Source organism: Ptiloglossa arizonensis, chromosome 2 (assembly GCF_051014685.1).
Source record: "Ptiloglossa arizonensis isolate GNS036 chromosome 2, iyPtiAriz1_principal, whole genome shotgun sequence".
Classification (NCBI taxonomy): domain Eukaryota; kingdom Metazoa; phylum Arthropoda; class Insecta; order Hymenoptera; family Colletidae; genus Ptiloglossa; species Ptiloglossa arizonensis.
Window position 1 is genome coordinate 5,325,276 of NC_135049.1, and position 20,457 is coordinate 5,345,732.

The 20,457-nt window shown below is 34.2% G+C and overlaps 1 protein-coding gene and 2 long non-coding RNA genes across 5 annotated transcripts in view; 2 read left to right on the forward strand and 1 right to left on the reverse strand.

Annotated features, from left to right (window-relative positions):
• Positions 1 to 20,457, reverse strand: part of Aop (ETS variant transcription factor anterior open) — a 37,899-nt gene that overhangs the window by 4,875 nt on the left and 12,567 nt on the right. For 2 of the 3 annotated variants that reach the window (XR_012994350.1, XM_076327671.1), the window contains exons 2-3: positions 1,330 to 1,575; positions 143 to 805 (exon numbers count right to left, since the gene is read on the reverse strand). Coding sequence is in view for 2 of the 3 variants with exons in the window: in XM_076327671.1 (XP_076183786.1) it covers positions 143 to 805; positions 1,330 to 1,546 (880 nt within the window). In the remaining variant the exon portion in view is untranslated. Of the gene's footprint in view, positions 1 to 142; positions 806 to 1,329; positions 1,576 to 13,504; positions 13,841 to 20,457 lie in introns of all 3 variants that reach the window. The other variant, XM_076327672.1, reaches the window with a different exon arrangement.
• Positions 8,200 to 20,457, forward strand: part of LOC143155215 (uncharacterized) — a 50,083-nt gene continuing 37,825 nt past the window's right edge. Inside the window, exon 1 of the long non-coding RNA XR_012994352.1 lies at positions 8,200 to 8,210. This is a non-coding gene — a long non-coding RNA (uncharacterized LOC143155215). The remainder of the gene's footprint in view (positions 8,211 to 20,457) is intronic.
• Positions 13,101 to 13,640, forward strand: LOC143155213 (uncharacterized). Its single transcript, XR_012994351.1, has 2 exons — positions 13,101 to 13,281; positions 13,353 to 13,640. It is a non-coding gene; the product is annotated as an uncharacterized LOC143155213 (long non-coding RNA).

Sequence of the window (20,457 nt, forward strand, 5' to 3'; positions counted from 1 at the left end):
AGTGTTTGCTAATCGACCGATATAACTGGCCGATTTTTATCAGGGGGAAGTGAAACCAACTAATTTCTTTGCGCAACTCGTAAAATCCCAAAGAACTCACATTGAAACAAGAAACAAGCCTTACGAAAGGATGATCACTCACTTGTGTTGGGTTCGGGCGAATCGTTGGGGAAAAACTCCCTCGCAGCATTGGCAGGATTCGTCCTGAAGGCACCGGGCGTCAGAGGCATCATTGGCTGTGTTAGTGTAGGACTTGGTTGATCCTTTACGCAAACTTCGCTTAGCCTTTGCGCTGCTAAAGCGGTTGGCGTGGCTGGTGGGCTTCCGGTAGCCGCTTGTTGATTATCCTCGTCCGAATCGCTCTTGTACACCTGACTTTGAATCCCTTCCGTATGTCCTGGAGAACCCGCTTGACTATCCACCGACGGTGCGGGAGATAATGTCACCGAATTCGCGGACATTAACGAGGCCAAGTTCGCGGTGTATGGGTTGTCCGTCCAAGTCGGAGTCGGTGGATGCGAATGAGGACTGAGGGGGTACGCGGAGGGCCTGGTGGGTGTCACTGGACTACTGGGGAGACACCTCTGAAGCTGATTAAAGTCCCTGGCCAGCATCGAAAGCACATTGTGCAACACATCGCCCGCACCTGGGCATCTTTCCCCCAAGTCAGCTTTTGTCAACAGGCAAAGAGCCTTTCCGTTCATTTGGAACATGTCCATGTCGAATTGGGGTAAGTCGAATTCTCGTTCGGCCCATCGGAGAAACGTCGCCACATCCTCGCGAGACCATAATCGCGGATCAGACGCTGTTGAACAGACCAGACGTTTTCCGTTATCTTAACTATTCAAACTTTCCTCTAATCTCTCGCGAACGCATGCAAAAGCAGTTCGTATTTTTAACCAGTTATTTTTCCATCTTCCCGATGGAAAGAACGTTTCTCGAACATTGATTTTATAACAGAACCGAGAAACATCGTCATTCTTTGGTGGCGATTTTAGAGGCTACTTTTCGAGCTGCTCGAATTTTTCTCCAGAGAATATCCGAGACTTTTGAGTCGTCTTTGCTTCGCAAGCTTGATCAAAGTCTCATCGGTAAAGGTTTCATCTTTGCTTTTGAAAGAGAATCGTACTCGGGAGATGAACCGTTTTCTAGAGCATATCATTCCGATAGAAAATCGGAGAATATATTATCAATTATGGAAATAAATTCTGATAGGCTGAGAACAAAGATACCAAAGAAAATGTTCGAGACACGTTTGTAGGTACAAGAGGTCCACTTCGGGACTCTTGCACAACTACTCTTGTAATCTATGAACTGAATTGATCTTACCTAGACTCGCTGGTAGATGTGTCTTGAAATCGAGAAAGGGGGTAGGTGGTGGATGCGTGGGTGGAAAATTCATGGTTGGACCGTATCGCCAGAGCAGCTCCGTAGGGCTGAAAGGCAAAGATATACCTGGTGGTAGCCGAGAGTCCATCCCCGTCATTCCACCTCCGGCCGAAACCGGCGGTAATTGCGGTAGTTGAATTGTCGGCAACAATTTCATATCACGCCCCACTTTCTATCCTCTTATCTCTGAAACCAAGAAAATATCGAATCAAACGTTTCAATCTTTTCCACTCGATAATTTCATTACATCGACAATGACGAGATACAACCTAGATTTTTCCTCGACCAGTTGCCATGTTTACGTTAAAGTGATCGTTGCACATTGAATCGTTTCTGGCTACATTATGCGTATAATCCCGAATAGTTCAAATAATTATCAATTGTTTCGACAAGTGAACCGTTACAAAGTCGGATGAAAGCTCTTGAAACGTACATACACATGTACGTAAGTTCGTTCGTGCATACATAGATGCATATACACTCGTGAAACATATGAAAAGAGTACTTGGTTGAATAGGCGCGTCGCGACGCGGTAAGTCAGCTTCGGAAAGAGGAAAGATTATTAGCATAGACTGAAGAGGTGTAAGAATGAAAGCCAGCAGGAAACGCCGATTTACATAACTTATTTCCATCGACCTCTAGACTCTTTCCGTTCTCTCCATTTCTTTTATCACCCTGCTTCGAGAAAACAATCTTTCAAAGAGTTGTTCGCCATTTTTTTTTTTTTTTTTTTTGTAGAACAGTATATTTCCTTTTTTACGAAAATCACTTTTTGAATACAATGCTTCTGCACACCCGTGTAATTCATTTCGATACGCTTCGATAATTGTTCTTTTAAGATCATCGTTAATTGTTAAACCGTCGCTGGAACAAATTTCGATGCTTTCGTGAATCATCAATTAGGTCGATGTACCGACGTTTTTGTTATTGTCGGTAATCAAATTGTTCTAGCGTTGTCAAGTTTAAGAACGAAGAAAAAAAGTTTTCGGAGGAGATAAAAGGGTAGAGATCTTGGCATGCGAAGGTCGATGTGCCTTTGTCCTCGCACCAGGAAATCCTCGTTCGGGAGGCACGCCACGTGTACCAACGATGAAACAGAGAGAAAGAGAGGGGGGAGGAAGAGGAGAAGGAGGAGGAGGAGGAGGGGGAGGGGGAAGAGGAGGAGGAGAATAAGAGAGATATAAGAGAGGATCTCGACCGTGGTCTCTTCTTTCGATCGGTTTTTAGCTCTAATGCGATTAAAAACTATTTTTACAAACCTATAGATTACATCTATCATCTATGTTGTTTTTGAAAACAACCCTTACTTCCTCCTTGTAAAATCACGCGTATGTGTATATGTAGACTTTTTCACCGCGATCAATTGTGAAATCTAAAAAATATTTGTTTTTTCCACCGTTCTTAATAATATCTTATTTAATTGAAATTAACAATGACGAATACGTTGCGGTACTTAACGATGAAAAACAGTCGGTTTAATTTGCAACGAATAAGATTATACTTAATTAGTCCTTTATTGAATCAGTTACAAAAGAGTTGTTTAACTTTTTTTTTTTATGTAAAATTTGTTTCTGCAAGACTTATTTAAAATATCTTTTTCAATCTTGCATATATGGGCGAGAAAAACTCGAACATGCAAGAGGTAACATAAGAACATACAATTGAAATAAAAAGTTTAGACGTAATCGTATTAGTAGACACATGTACACGTGCAATACGTTTATTAAACAAATTTCTTTTTTTAACAGTCAAAATGTAACCGAGTTGTCTTAAAATGTGTTTTTCTGTATATATAAAAAGAAAATTGGTCAAAATTTTGCTCGATTGCAATACTTTCATTTTTTACAGGTTGAAAAGTAAAAATCGATCGATCGATCGAATCGATTCAATTTCAATTAAATAAGTAGAGAAAAAGTGGAACAAAATTCGGCGTTCTAAATGTAATCGATCGATCATCCAGGATGAATATTTCCGGCTTGGAGGTCGCGACCAGTGAACGAAAGGAGGAAGTCGAGCCGGAAGTCATATTCAACACAAGAAACCGCCCGAATGATCTTCCTTTAGCAATACCGTCTCCCGATCTTTCAGCAATTATTCCAGGCGTATAAAATCCACTCTAACGAGTTTACGTCGATGACTATCTCCGCAATTAAAATCAATTCGAATAATTACACAATACATGTAATACGTACACGTATTATATATCTATATGCAAATTTGTATACTACACTGTACAGTCTTGTACAGAGCCTCGAATCGAAATAAACAAATGAGAGTAAGGGTGAACGAATGAAAATTTACTATATTTAAATACACATTTCAGATTTGAACAAATGTCGCAATTACGATAACACATTGTAATATTTATCGTCAAACAAATATTATACACAAAGGATGTATAATATTTTAATATACGAAAAAAGTATTTTAATTAACACTAGATTTACCAACCAGTCGAAATGACTGGTTCCAACTGCTTTCGTAATAAAATTTACTTTAAATTCCATGGCATGTTTTCTGAAGACTATGATTTTTCTATTCCACCCATGTGATCAATTTTATAAATTCTTCTTTTTCCTCATCGATTGATTTTCTTTTAGATATATATAAGATACACCTTAATATTACGAAATCTGTCGATAGTTCTAGTGTTAGACGTACTAATAAGAGGCAAATGGTTGTGTGGTGGGGCGATAAGTGCAGATCTGGGATAACATAAATGAAAATTAGGTGCGGACAAAGGTAAATGTAAAAATAGAAAAACGTAAACAGTGACGAAACAAGTATTTTACCCGTCCTTCGTTTTTCTTAATGTCAGAGGTTCGTTATGCCCTATTCATCGGTGTAGTTACGTAACTAACAAGAGCTCGATAAAGTTACGATTTGATCGACATTAGCTATCTCGTACGCTACGCAATCCATTTGCAAAACATATTTTGCTCGCAAAAAATTTGTCGTACGATGAAAGTGTCGGTGAATCTTGTCTAAATCGTGCAAACAAACACTGTACGGTTACTGGTTAAGAAGATTATTATCGCGCTAATCGCGCGCAATAATTTACTTATAATATATGTACAGAGAGTGTTTACACGAGATCAATCATATTTGTGAAAAAATAATTAAACGTACTAATAAGTATACTTTATATGTACATAAAATTGAAACTGAAATTGCGTTTTATATTTACAATTGTGTTTATATGTATAATATACATATAAAGATATGTATAATATATTTATAATATATGTACATAGAGTGTTTACATGTAATCAATCATATATGTGGAAAAATAATTAAACGTACTAATAAGTATACTTTATATGTACATAAAATTGAAACTGAAATTGCGTTTTATATTTACAATTGTGTTTATATGTATAATATACATATAAAGATATGTATAATATATTTATAATATATGTACATAGAGTGTTTACATGTAATCAATCATATATGTGGAAAAATAATTAAACGTACTAATAAGTATACTTTATATGTACATAAAATTGAAACTGAAATTGCGTTTTATATTTACAATTGTGTTTATATGTATAATATACATATAAAGATATGTATAATATATGTATAATATATTTATAATATATTATATGTACATAGAGTGTTTACATGTAATCAATCATATATGTGAAAAAATAATTAAACGTACTAATAAGTATACTTTATATGTATAATACATAAAATTGAAACTGAAATTGGGTTTTATATTTACAATTGTGTTTATATGTTTAATATACATATAAAGATATGTATAATATATTTATAATATATGTACATAGAGTGTTTACATGTAATCAATCGTATATGTGAAAAAATAATTAAACGTACTAATAAGTATACTTTGTATATACATACAATTGAAACTGAAATTGCGCTCGAATCGTAAATATAAAACAACGAAACAGTGTACTCGGTAAGCAGAACATATTTTCCCAATGGTCGGAATATATGTACTACTATTTTCATTTCGTCGATATGAAAATTAAATTATCTTAAATTTGTAGAATCGAGTGACTGGATTTTTATTTCACCGGACTGAACACGGTCTGCAATAAAAACGTTCAAAGCGTACGTAAACAACATCAATTTAAAATTATTTCGTGGTTACGAACAAAATTGAATAATTGAACGTGTTTATGTATCGTTGGTGTTATTTCAGGGGTCCTGGTCGCTCGTTAAAATTTCGTTAAATTATTATAACAGTTCAAAAATTGTCTTTTCGTTGTACCGTTTACGTACCAAATAATTTATGTTAAAATTAATTTCGTTTCAATCGTGCTTCCAATATGGTTTCATTTGCCTTCCATATTCGACGATGACTATATTCGGCATTAATTCAAACAGAAGCAGCGTTAAAAGCGTAAAACTTGAATCGAGTACGCTTCCGTTCCGATTCAACGTACAGAATCATCCTTGAGGAAGATTTAAGATTTACCGCGCGGGGATGTATCGATCCTCTTTACTTCCGAGTACTCGAACGCTTCCGTTGTCCTTTCTTTTTCTTTTTTATATTTTACGCGGTTTCGAATTTCTATTCGGCTCCGTTTAGAAGCAATCTACTATTGATTCATCGATAACAAGGTATATCAGTGATAACAAGTTGATTTACCATCAATACTGGAATTATTGGCCGCTAATTGGCTGACTCGAGCGAAACACATACTCTCGTATTTTATGTTAGTAATTTTAAAAAAACTTTTAGTAGACGATTTCGGTAGCACATTTATAAACATACTACAAGTTTCTCTAGACTCGTTAGCTGTATGCTTACGTTCTAGAATATTTTTCAGTAACATTGCTTTTGTATTTATTACGTCGCAATTCCAGTTTTAACCGATACACGTGCATCGTGCATCTTGCATCGTGCAACGTGCAACGTGCAACGCACATTGCCTTGAACTTCTCGATGTGGACACTATCATAAAACCACTACCCTCTTCTGATACGTACTCAACAGAAGCATCCCCGAAACGAAGTGAAACGTCTCCTACGATTACTATACACCAAAACACTCAAATACCAATTTGGTATCGGAACTGCGTCTGGGAACTTGTATCGGACGATCGACGTTCGAATTTCTTTCGAATAGACCTTTTAAAAGCATAGTTGTAACAATAAACGTTTAAAATCCAGAATACGATTCAGTTTCATTCTCACGCGTAATTTGTTTGTCAATGCAGTTCCAGTACGTTACATTATTCGTGAAGATAGCGCATTTGTAGAAAATATATCGTGGATACGATATACTATATTTGTTGTATGCAGTCTATATACAAATACAGAGAGGACATATTTTAATTAACTTGTTTTCGTATGGTTATCTCTTTGTTTCAACGAGGTAAAAGTTTAATGAAAAATTCGTTACCTGCATATCATAGCCTGCTAATTTATTTATTTATTTATTTATTTATTTATTCATAAACGGGTATAAAAACCCATTATCGAACTAAGAAAAAGACTGACGAGCAATTTAGAAAATAACAACAAAAAAATATATACATATTACAATAAATTATAAACGAGCTTCCTAAACGAGATTAATGACGTAGAAAAGTCGAGTACCATACAGTAATTATTAGCTGTTAGTATTATTAACAATATATACAATTAATAGGGTTTGGATAGAATAAACGAATTAAATATTTGTTGGGAAGAAAAGCTCGATTTTATTGTTACAATTTTGCGATTAACTAGCGTTTTGAGATTTAAAATACTCGACAATTGTACTAGACTCTTTCGATAATTTGTTTATATTTTAATACATCGGGCGACCGGATCACCAATGCATACTGAAGCCGTAGTTTAACAAGAGTACAGTGAAGAAGTTTGATGTATCAAATACTTTTAAAATTCGCGGCATACAAAATTAACGGTGTACCACTTAATTAATATTCGGAGTAGAGACAACTTTAGAGATACTAATAATAATAATAATTCAATTTTGTTTGCAAGTTTAAAATTAAATTGTAAATCTACAATTAAATTTTTCTATTCAAACAATATACGTTATAAAATATCGTTTTTCGTTTCTGATTTACACGCGAGTATCTGTTACAAAACATTGCCTGTACCAATACTTTTGTTCGACACTGTATGCATTGTCTTCCACTGACTTAAAGATTCGCGGGACGGTAGAGGGACAAAGAGGGATTGGACCGCCCATCCCCACTCGAGTCACACACTCAGCCATAGTAGTAGGAATAGATTTTAATTGCGTCCCTATCTCAATATGTATATAAATATAAATATTGAAGACTATAAACTACTGAGGTTTCGTTTATGCTTATATATAATATGTACAACGTCTAAAGTAAGAATTAGTATAAAAAAGAATATTATGTAATATTAATAGTTTTTAACGTTTGTCTAAAACATTTTTTCATCGGACTATTGCAAATGCCTGAAAAATCGTAGCGACAGTTACTTGTCACACACTGTATATAACTTCTTTTGAAACGAATGAAAATTCATTTTTATTTATTAAATTATTTTTGTTTTTCAAAAGAATTTTCCTTCCACTGGTAATTATATAATCAATGCTTTTCTAGCATATTGTAAAAAAACCGCCAAAAATTGTTGTCCTGTATCAGATATAACTGTTTTATAATAATAGTATGTTGCATCTACGCCAATGGAGCTCTGCCTGCCACGTGTTTCTCATACTCTCTCTCTACTTCGTCACTCGGTCCACATGTGTCTGTAACTGCCACGACGAATAGCAAGCTAGAATTGAGTGTGTGCGTGAGAGTAGGTGTTCCCCTTCCACTTTTCACGCATTCCTGTCACGGAACTTCAAGTCAACAGTAAGGAATAATTATATAACCAATGCTTTCCTAACATATTGTATAAAACTAGCAAAAATTGTTGTCCTGTATCAGATTAAACTATTATATAATAGTAATATGTATACCAACTATTGTATAATAGTAATATGTGTACTAACCATTATATAATAGTAATATGCATCTACGCCAATGGGGCTCTGCCTGCCACGTGTTTCTCATTATCTCTCTCTATCTCCCTACCTCATTCGTCACTCAGTCCACACGTGTCTGTAACTACCGCGACGAATAGCAAGCCAGAATTGAGTGTGTGCGTGAGAGTAGGTGTTCCTTTTCCACTTTTCTCGCATTCCTGCCACGGGACTTCAAGTCAGCGGTAAAGAATACACATCAGAGCGCTGTCAAGTGAGCTCTCCCACTACCGTTTCGACGTGTCACTAATACGCACTCACGTCGTGCGTAGTGTTTCTGAACTTCCTTACCACGGAGACGCTACCTTGTCATGATTGCCTCTTTAGCGTCGAACGGTTTCTCTGACAACCTAGGTGTGCTGTGCAGAGAAAGAACGTTTGGAAGGGGAAGTAGTCGCGCGAGAGACTCCTGCGTTGGACACTGCTGATCTTCAGGGTAAACTACTCTAATGTAAGTAGGATACTTACTCCCGGATATAAAAATTAAGGTTCGTGCTATAATCTGTTTCATCGACGATCGAGTCAGTTGCGTTCGCACCTGACGAATCTTCGAGAATTGATTTTTCAAGAAATATTTTCGATCGCACCATAAATTACAGATAGTGTATTTTTAGAAATACACCTAATGTATTTTTTTTAATAAAATTCTAGTACACACTACGTATGTAAGAAATCGAAATAGGTACTATTTCGGCGACTGATGAAAATACACAATTACTCCCACTTGTGTGGTACAAGTAATAAGAAAGAGATCACTTTTAAATCCATTCAATAGTTTGTATCGAATATATTTTTCGCAAGATCGGTTGTCAAATTAATTTACCTCGGTAATAACTTTTATTTACCGATATTGTTGCAAACGATATTTGTGCAATATTCGTAGATGTAAATCTACACGAGCAAAAAAAGACCCGCGTACGTTAATGCTTCGTTTAAAGTTCGAAAATCGGGATCGTCGGTTATCTTTAATCAAGGCTCGATCGAAAATTGGTTCTCGGAACTGGTCGAATTCAAACGAGCTGTTCGAAGAGGATAACGAATTGGATAGAACGCCAACAATGAGAGATATACAACAACAACGAGTGAGTTTGAAACAACGTGACGTATATACAGTTGAACATTCGGTTCCATTTTTGTGCATCAATGAGAATTAATACTTATTATATTTTTCTTTGCATCTTCATACGATATTATCGATAAAAATAACCCTAAATACAACCTTGTTCGGATTATTTTTAATTATTATATAAATTATACGAATATCGCTTCTAAATGCTGTAAATCCAAATGTTTACACGGTGAAGAAGTCTGTCCCTTGAAACGGTACTTTAAATTCGATACTGTCAAAATTCAAGCGATAGATTCTTCGAAAACAGTTGTTAAAGGAACACGTGTTATTTTTATTGCGAAAGTGATAACCAGCCAGCAGTATCAGCCAGATAAAAAGTACAAAGAGAATTCAAATGAAAGAATACAAATAAGAGCTTTACGAACTTCGAAAGTATTAAGTACATTTTTGTTACATGAAATTTGCAAGTGTTTTTCAATACTTGTACGTGAGTCTTTGAATTTCACTAGCATGAAAATACAGGTTGAAAGCTGCTGTGCATCTATGCCTCCGATATTTATTGTCTCCGAGGTCTTAGAGCTCGTTGAAGCTTCAAAATTAGATTTCATATATGAATCGTTGTAGAGGACAAAGAGGTAAGACGATAAAAGCGCACATTTTCGAGAAAAACGTGGAAAATTCATAAAAACGAAGCAACTTGTGTAACTTTAATCTCTTGATTCAATTAAGATATGAACATTGTCGGGAAATGTTCTTAAAAAGATCCTGGAGTCCATACGATCAAAATCCTGACCCTAAAGTTGATCTATGTAGAGATTTACGGATAATTGTTTTATGACTTTGAAAATCGCGGCCTGACCACGATTAATGTTAAAATCGTTATCAAAGCTCGTTCAACGAGACAAAGGCGAGACCATTAATCGTGGCATGGATAGCACCGAGGAAAGTAAATGAAGTACAACACGAGCGAGATGGAGCAACAGCGAGGTTCGATAGCTGGAAAATCGATCCCGGGTGCGAAGAGATAGGTGAGGAACACGTATCGGCGTGTCGACACTAACCTAATTCAAATGTCATATGTTTTAATTAGATACATATGCTTTCATGAAAGAAATATTAATCGACGAAGAAAATTTGTCCAAGCAAGGATTTCGTTTGGATAATTTTTAATTATAATTTAGTCGAATTATTTCCAAAGAACAGTCAGGTACGAATAAATAAAAATATCAGGTAAAACTCTCGAAGATGCAATGAGAGATTGAACATTTTTCAATTTCATATTTAATCATTTAAACGCAGTTTATCGAAGGCATGTTTGGATGGGAAAATTATACGCATTTAAGTATCTTTTATAAAATTTTTACATCGTGTATATAAATTTCTAGTAGCGTCGTTATCATCGGAACGTAGTTATTCGTAAATCACAATTTACAAACAAATTATCGTCGCATGAAGTTAAACAAAAATTTCTTTCCAACTCAGAAGCCTAGTCTATTGTTTGAATCGGTATGATACGTTAGACCTGAAATCTATGATAGGTAATAAGTGTCACGTAATGGATTACGTTTCGACTTATTTCGTCATTCTCGCCAAATTATTAGACATAAGTTCACAAAGAGATATACATATTGAGAAATGGAAGAAAAAAAAGAGAAATGTATTTTTCATTAGTGGATGTAATTCAATCTCGTGCGCGTGTCTTATCGCTCTCGTCTATCTGCAGTCGGCCGCGCGTGTCAAACGGGTCGCTTGGACCGAGTAAACAAAACAAGTTGGACTAATTTCGGCATAATTTCTCCGGGGTGAAAAACCGTCGTTTATCCGAATTCTGTTTCAATGCTTTAATGCAGAAGTATCCAAACTTTTTCAGTTACGGAACACTTTCCATCTTGCAATATACATGTGTACATAGATAATGGGTTGTTAAGTAAGTTTTATCGAACGACAAAACTTATCGAGGAACTTAGTAAATGTATAAAGCGAAAACATATAAATATGCACGAAAGGTAAAGAGAAGAAACACAGAACGTCCATTTTTAACGATTTTATGGTATAAGAGGGCATTTTGTTGGCGACAGTTTGAAGTATAGAATTGGTAAATTATAAGTAGTTGCAAATTAGAAACGTTTATGTAAGATAACGCCAACGATTTCGTGTACTGATAAAAAACAAGGAAAATTAAAATAGTGTAAAGCAAAGCAGTTACTTTTTCTGCACATTTCTTTCTACGATCTCTTATTAGAGTTTACATTATGGACAATAAGGTATAATTTATCAAATCTTGTTTCTTTACTATTTTTTCCCTTACAGTGTTTATTTACAATATTTATTCAGAATGTCGAATTTCTTTTATGGATATTTAATTTTTAAAATGAAGAACATATAATTAATATTCAACTGATTTTACTTTTGAAAAGAAAATTAAAGTGATAATATTCATAAACAAGTGATGTGAAATCAGTTGAAAATTAGTGCTTTATTTTATATGAAAAATGTTGTCTGCTAGATACAAGATACAATACAAATTATAATATATAAAATGTAAATTGTAAATTTCCAAATTTCATATTACAAATTTGTTTAACTGATGTAATAGAGTTTGCTGCGGTATGGTAGGAAAAATGAGTCAGCCATATTGCTTAGCTATAGTATATTGTAGTACTCTTCTATTAAGTTTTATTAATTATTTGATGTCATTGACTAACACGATTCTTTTTCAGCAAATATTTACAAAGTTTTTTGCTACGGATACGAATCCGAAGGCAAACTTATTCCATCACTCTCAATCCCTGAATTTAAAAACCCTAGAAAATTTGATTTAGTCTTCAAAAATATCAGAGAACCTCAAAAGATAGAAGAGAGTGTTTTAATCTAAAATCTAAAAGTGTAGATTCTACAAGTGTAGACTTTTATTAAATTTTGTATTTTCGAATAGATGTGAATGACCATCGAAGTTTAAAAAATTTTTAATTCGAATAGGCTGAGAAAATATCAGTATGGAATGCGTGTACGGTGTTTTGCTGTCATTCAGCCATTGCTATCGCTCGCCTGTCTCGACTCTTCAGTGCCGTAGCTAGCATAATCGACAGACACCAATAGTATCGTCCAATAGGCACTTTCTTTCTATACATATACACCTTTATAATGTGTAATAATGAAAAGGATCGGGAAAAATTGTTTATAATTCTGTGAATTAATATTCAAGAATACATGACAAAAATTAGGCTACGAAAAATCGAATTTAACGAGTAATTGCGTGTATCAAGGCGTTCAGTAGTCATCGAGCTGCGAATTGGCATTGTTCACTGGAAGTATCATTAACAGTCATGGAAGGAATCACCTATTATCATATTTTTCAAGTACGACAATCCGGACATGTTTGAAAATAAATCAATAGATGGTTTTGTGTTTATATATTATTTATTGTACACTGCAACGATGTACTCACTTGTGGTATCATTTTATTAAAGAATTATCTAGAAGATAAAAGTAAGTACCTAATCTCTTTTCAAAGTATTCCTTCGTCAATTATAACGTTACAATTACAAATAAATCGAAATTTTGAGCGGACGATTAATAAAAAAATATTAAAAGCGTTTCGAGTTATGGAAATATTGAGATACACATTTCTTTTTTAGTACTGGCACATCCTAAATTCAGATAACTGTCACAATCTTTGTACGTTGCAAAAATATGTCAAGTATACTGCGACTCAACTTTTATACTTATATATTTATTTATATTTATTTTATTCATTGGAAACTTTTATATATTAAATTAGGGATGAAATATCTGGAAAAAATACAGTACCTATTAAACTCTACTTTGCAAGGTATATAAATAGGTATTTTTATTCTAATAGATATTATGGACAATGTAAATCTTACATCGTATTATTTTCAGTAATGATGCAACAATTGTCGATGTACTCGCGTCACTGGTTTCCATATGATACTTGTACATTCGATATTTGGATAATTGCACACGCGCAATATTTTTCAAAGAGTATAACTGCCATTTATTAGTAGCTTCGGAATAAATATAAGGGCAGCTACCTTGAACAGGAGGTATCATCTTCTGTCCAATATGACCATAATGGAAGCGATGCAGTGAGCTCTACGTGACAGATTCAAGTGACACGAAATTGGAAACCCCTGTCTTGATTTCTGAAGCTGGTAGCTGACGATGATCACAAGTACGGAAATAAACTCGAAGTAAGGACCTTGTTCAGAATTATTCGACGAAATCTCACACCCTCCACTCCCCTGTGAATTCACTCTTCCGAATTATGCACACACTAGACACGTAATCTATGTGGTCGTTGTCAATCTTCGTTGTAAATTTTCTCTCAAGTCCATAAAGGGAGAGAGGTGAAAGAACTGATGGAACATCTGGTGAAAACAAAATAAACGAATAAGTTTTGAACGATTAAAAATATTTGAATGAGACTTTGATCGAAAATTAACAAAAACTTACTCCTCTCAAACGAGTTAAGCTTTTATGGATTAACATTATTTTTGTACAATTTATATTCATTTTTGGATCGATACAGTCAAAGAAATGGCTATTAATAATTATAAAGAAAATATACACTCTGCAAATATTAATCGAAATCTATGTTAATTATACTTTGTTTGATTCTTTGGGTCACGAGTTATAGTGTGCAATTTGTCTAGAATATGATTACAATTTAATTCTTCGTTTATTAGAGAAGATAGAGAAAAATATGATTTAACCTTCTTATGTAAAATTTAATTCTCTTTAAGATTAATTTAAAATAGTTTTTGACGTTGCCGCAAATAACAAAAATATACAGGAACAAATGAAAAACTACAAGAGGTAATCGCAATTAGGTATTAAGATGAGAACTTAAAATTTAAATATAAAGTTTCATCGATACCTATTTGGTCGTTTAGATGCAATTGTGTCAACAAATGTGCACTCGAATATTTAAAACTAAATTTCTTTCAATAATCGAAACGTGTTCGGGGAGCTTGAAAATGTGTTGTTCGAGAAAAGAAATTTAAAAATTTTTCAACTATTCGATAAATGTTGAATTTTAATTTCCAGAGATGAATATTTAGTATCTCGAGCTAGGATCTAGTTATGATTGTAACATTTAACAAAGGGAATGAGCGGTAAGGCAGATGACTGGGATTTAAACGTTTTATCAAAAGATTTATTATGATTTTTCCAATGAAAATCAGCCCAGACATGAAATTATATGTACTATTTATTCGAATCGAATAAGGTATTATTCTGCACTAATTTTCGTCGATAAAACCTTATCAATCCATTGAGAATCGTTTCCGTGAAAATTTCATTTCTATTCACGAACAAAATCCGATCTTACGTGGATATTTAAACAACATTATGTTGTATTTAACAATATTTTGTCAGATTAACGTACGATCGAACAGCATTAATAGAAAACAATAATGAAAAATTACAGACAAGTGATTAAAATTGTCCTTACCGGTATTTATTAATTATTTGATAACCATATAATATAATAATGTTTTGTAAACATAATTAATACGTTTGTATCTTTCGATAATAAACAGGATATTTTAACTTTCATTACGGTTCCCCGTACGTAGATATATGTACGAATGTCATACTGTAGAAAAAATTCTTTTTTTAAAAATCATTGCGAAACAAATTTTTTTTGAAACGTAAAACGTAAACCTAAATGCTAACAACTGTTCGTGCGCAATGTGTACAGTTTTGGCGCGGTGCCTTGTTTAACGGAAGTGTTCCAACGAAGAGGACCGTGTGTTAAAAGGGTTGAAACGTAAACTTGCATACGTACAACTTGTGTTACACGCGAGTGACTGATTATGCATTTCGATGATCGGTTCTCCGAAACGTGTACACATTTCGAGCGGCCGTGTACTCCTCCGATAGTAAATTTATAAGCAAACAAAGAGCGGCTCTCGATAGTTCGATTCTATTTCTAAATAGAAAAATTCTTTCCTAAATCGTAGGAATTACAATAATCCACGAATGTGGTTTCAGTGAAAAAATTATATTCAAATCTATCAGATGATATTTTAATTAGATATTAGACTAAATTATAATAACGTTAGAGATAAACGACAAGTTCAATAATGAATGGTAGAACTTTATCGATTAACCGATAATGTTTGATTCATGAGTATTGAATTGTACGATATAGTGTTCGCATATATAATTATGAATTTACTCTTTCTATCTCGCTCGCATGCTCCATTTTTCACTCTTACTTTTCATGCAGCGGCAGCTCAGAATCGTATGTGGCTATAATACCATGCATTGGAAAGTAGTGAGGATTGGAAACCATATAACCGCCATAGAAGAATCGTTTCAGAAACGAAAAGAACCGATATACGAGTACATACATACATACAGAATCGATATTGACCAGAACCTTTTCGCACTGGTAACAGTTAAAGCATCATTTCGGTTCTTCGTAACTGTTTCAGTCAGAACCTTTATATAACAATTGTTAACAGTTATTTCTGGAACCTTTTCAACCCCTGGTTTAAAAGCACCCGACAAGCAGAAGACCCGAGTTTTCCAATCTCGATCCAGTAAATCCGATCGTTTTCTCGTATAGGGTAAATATAGTCGGCCATTTAAACCATCATGAAAATTCAACCTGTGATTATTGTTAATAAATTACTTCCTAAACATTTTCTACATCACTGTATTCTTTAAGGTACGTATTTTAAAAATATCTTGTAGTTCGTATAATAATATATTAATTTATAGTCGCAATCGTCATCGGTCGATTTACTTTTTCCCCCCCGAATTGTTAACGTTAAAGATCGTAATTTTTCGTAACACGTTTGTATAATTTGCACGTGTTTTTTCAACGTGTACTTTTCCACGATTAATTTCCCATCTGTCTAGACGATATATATCGAGTTTCAGATTAATCGGTTTGACGTTTTAAAAATAGCGCGAAATTCAAATCGACCGGTGACGATTGGGACAATCTATACAAGAATATGCAAAAATCATTTTCTTCCGAAGAAGAACCAAAGTATACGTTTTAATGACTCAACTCACACGGTATTACTGTAATGATATTTACCGCGATACTAATCGATCGGCCACGGTCTATGAGAATGTATTTCAATGAAGCTTCGAGATATTTCTGACGTCTAAATCCGAAACTGTAATCGGTATTATTATTTTCCTGAAAGTTTAGAAATTTATTTAACACCATCCTGACGAGTCAAACAAATGGAATTTTTTTTTATTTTCTCGAAGTTTAAAGTGTGTAAAATGTTACGTCAAAAAGATATTTAGAAATTCAAACGCTTAGCGAAGTTGCAGCGATAAACAAACTTGTTTTACGTTTTCCTCAAAACTATATTTTTCAACCTGGAAATTTCCAGAACTACGCATCCGATTTACTTCAAATTTTATAAAGATATTCTGCATAGAGTATTCTACAATGTAGCGTACGATCTTTTGGATATGTTAATATTTAATTGGTTATAAATGTTTAAAGTCGTGTTTTTTGATAAAAATGATCGGTTTTTCTTCAAATTTTGATTATTTCTACAATTATAGAGTATTAGGTTACGAATCGACAACATAATTTTATTTCAAACCCCCCAGTTCTTGTCAACTGTGACGACCAAAGAACAATGTCTCACCAACCAGAAAGGGATTCTCGGAACAGCGAATAACTTCGCCATTTTGTACGATTTTTACTTTCGCAAAATTGTCAAATATAACTAAAAGTTCTATTTATATTGCCCCGAAAAGACTACAATTTTCATTCAGTAACTATTCGGAAAAAAAATTGGCAAAACTCATTTTTTGACTTCTCAGAGTGGTGTCCTTTGAACTTCAATCGATGCGATGCTGGTACCCAAAGGGTTCAACGATGCGTTATATTTCTCGATGAAAAGTAGAGATTAGAACGATCCAATGACAAAGAAATCAATTCACCGTTAATGGTTGACGAAATAAGAGGATGCCTTGGAAAAGAAGAAAAGCCAGGTTTCCGCGACCTTGAGTTGGTCAGTGAACCCGATGCTCGCGCGTCCGCTTACGTAGCGCTCTCGGCAACTCACAAGGAAGTGCTTTCTCGATCCTTCGCGGGGTGAAAGAAAGAGAGAAAGAAAACCAGAAAAGAGAGATGCGGAGCGAGATAGCAGACAGTGGCGTAGCACACGACAAATCAACGTCCGTCCTCTCTAATGTACTCCTCCGTTATCGTCGGTGTTGGATAGCACTGCGCATTCGCGTTATCGCAATTAAGAATAATCATGGAAATTTTTTAAAAGTTGACCAATTATTCGATAAGAGAATTCATAAATGGAATCACGCGAGACAAATACGCGGGCTGAACGTCATCGCAGTTCCCAGCATCGATTCGAATACGAGTTTTTCCGATAATTCATACGGGAGATTGAAATTTTTAATGAAAACCGTTGTTGAGATTAATAAACACCGATGTTTTACAACGTGGTCGACGTATCCCCGAATAGAATCAAATTGGTTTCGTGGATTTCAATTTCTTGGACTTTAAAATGTGTCTTTTAAAGAACAGACGACACATTCGTGAATCTTATTTACATACTTGATGAGACGATGTCGATAAATGATTAAAATATTATTTTGCGTATAAATATCTACTTTAAGTATACCAGTATGTTTATTATTAAAACTTGAATAAATTAAAACATTTACTATTAAGACTTGGAATAAAACTTGTAATAAATTAAAATAGCATCGGTTCGATTTGTAAACATTGCCATAGAATATTTATCGATATAGTTTACCGTAGTATCGTCAATCGATCGAAGTAATTTTTCCATTGGAATTGATGCAACTTGAATTTTATTTGCTATTATTAAATGCAAAGGAACTTGAGTTCATTTTGCAAAAAATACAGTACTAACTCGATTATATGATAAATGTTTCTTGACAGACGATAGAGTACACTCTCTCTGAATAATTGAAATGAATTGTGACGTGAATGATTGAAATGAATCCGAAACGTTTCAATTACCTGAGGAAGATCGAATTTTTGTTCCTGGAATTGACTTTTTGTATCTCAGACGCGAACACGATTTATTTTGCAAAAAATCACCATAGAAAAATGACCGGAGGATTCAAATGGGACGAACGTGGTATAGAACTGTGATTGTCGTGTCATTTTAACATTAAATGCAGTATTTATATTCGTTAAGAGTTCGCGGCTTCGGACCGGAACGAGCCTTATAGTATGGAGAATATGTATATACATAAAATGTTGTAAAGTGTATGTATCAAATGTCTGAAAGTCGGAGCGAAACAAAGCCTCTCGCTTTCAGTCCTTATGACTCTGTAACCGCCCCCCCCCCCACACACACACACACAACACAGACGTACATACATATTATTGCCCTATGCCCGACTAGCCCGGAACTTTAATCCCTACTCCTGGTATCCAAGTTGCAAAGAAAACTTCCTATCCTTCTCTGTGAAAGACAAAGAGAGAGAGAACGATAGTGTTCGTGTACTCTAATTGATACTTTACAAGTACGACCATTTTGGACCGGATTATTATCATTTAATCGAGTTTTAACAAGTTTGAGAATTCTAAAACAAATTTTCTCAGCTCCTCTGCAATCTCACTGTATTCTTTTGATTATTTAAACGATAGGAAAACGTGAAAGATAACTATCGGAAGTTTCCTTAGTTTTTATTTTGAAAAATAAAGAAGAAACTCTCTTCGAAGAAACGACATATACAGTGTCTCGTATAATCTGCTCGTTCATATTGAAATGGAGGAGAGTGGCTTTTATGGAGAACTAAAAAGATGTTATCAAGTATTATACTTCGAATATGCTTTATCGAATGGTAATAATTTGAACTACCGGTGCCGACCGGAAATGGGATAGTCGTACCCCAAGACGAGTTTCGTTTAATGGAACATGGTAACTTTTATCGAATATTCGGATTCTACGTATGAAAAATATGACAATGCCTGCATCGACCATAAAACGATCATCAAAGTATTAACTACAAAGTATTAACAACAAAGTATCCTGTATATTAATAACAAACGAAGAAATTTGGTTTTTACCTGTACTTCAAATATATTGTCAATTTCGATCATTTATCGTAGTAGCAAGAGACTCGCATAAAGGATTAGCAGATTTACAAGTATCTGATCTCTTCAAATTGTGGTTACTCGTTTCAAAAGGAAAAATTATTTTTTACAAATAATAAATTAAATTTAATATATTATTTTATATTTTTAGTCAGGTTCGAGATTTTTACTTTCGAACACTTTACCCTAGATCTCGGATTAATTCATGACACGAAGAATAAAGAATAGGGCCAAATAATGACCCTTCGATTGTTTTTTTATTCGTAGAGAAAAGTGATTTAACTCGATGACGATTTTAATTTACAATGGAAGAAGAATAGAATTATTACATTGTAAGAATATGATTTCATGCCAGTTATTCAGAGAGAAGTTACTTCAGGTATCCGGAAGTAGATTCTTTATATCTTATCTTATAATTTAAACTATGCAATGCGTGAACAATGATGAATTCATGTATACGATATTTCGACACTATCCGTTATCTCTAGAGCGATAGCGAAATGATTGTTTGAAATTATACGAAATACTGCATCGATAAATCAGATTTGAAGTAAGAAAATTCTTACAACACATATTATGCATATATATACTATAAGTCCACGTCATTCATTGTTTATAAAGTTTTCCTATTCTGCTATCAAATCATGAAACTTATCATTCCAATTTTAGTATACGAACTATCGACTCAAGACGCTTATACATTTACATATTTGTATGCAAGTTATAAAATATCGAGAAACGAATTATAGCGATTCGTTTGTCAGAGCATGAAACTGCTAGAAATTGCAGTTTATCGGTTATCAAAATCCGTTGGAATGAAATTTGCGTAATATGAAAATAATGTATAAACAAAGAGGTAAAATGTGGTGCACGAGAAGAGAGAATAGACAAGGGGGTCAGTGACATGTC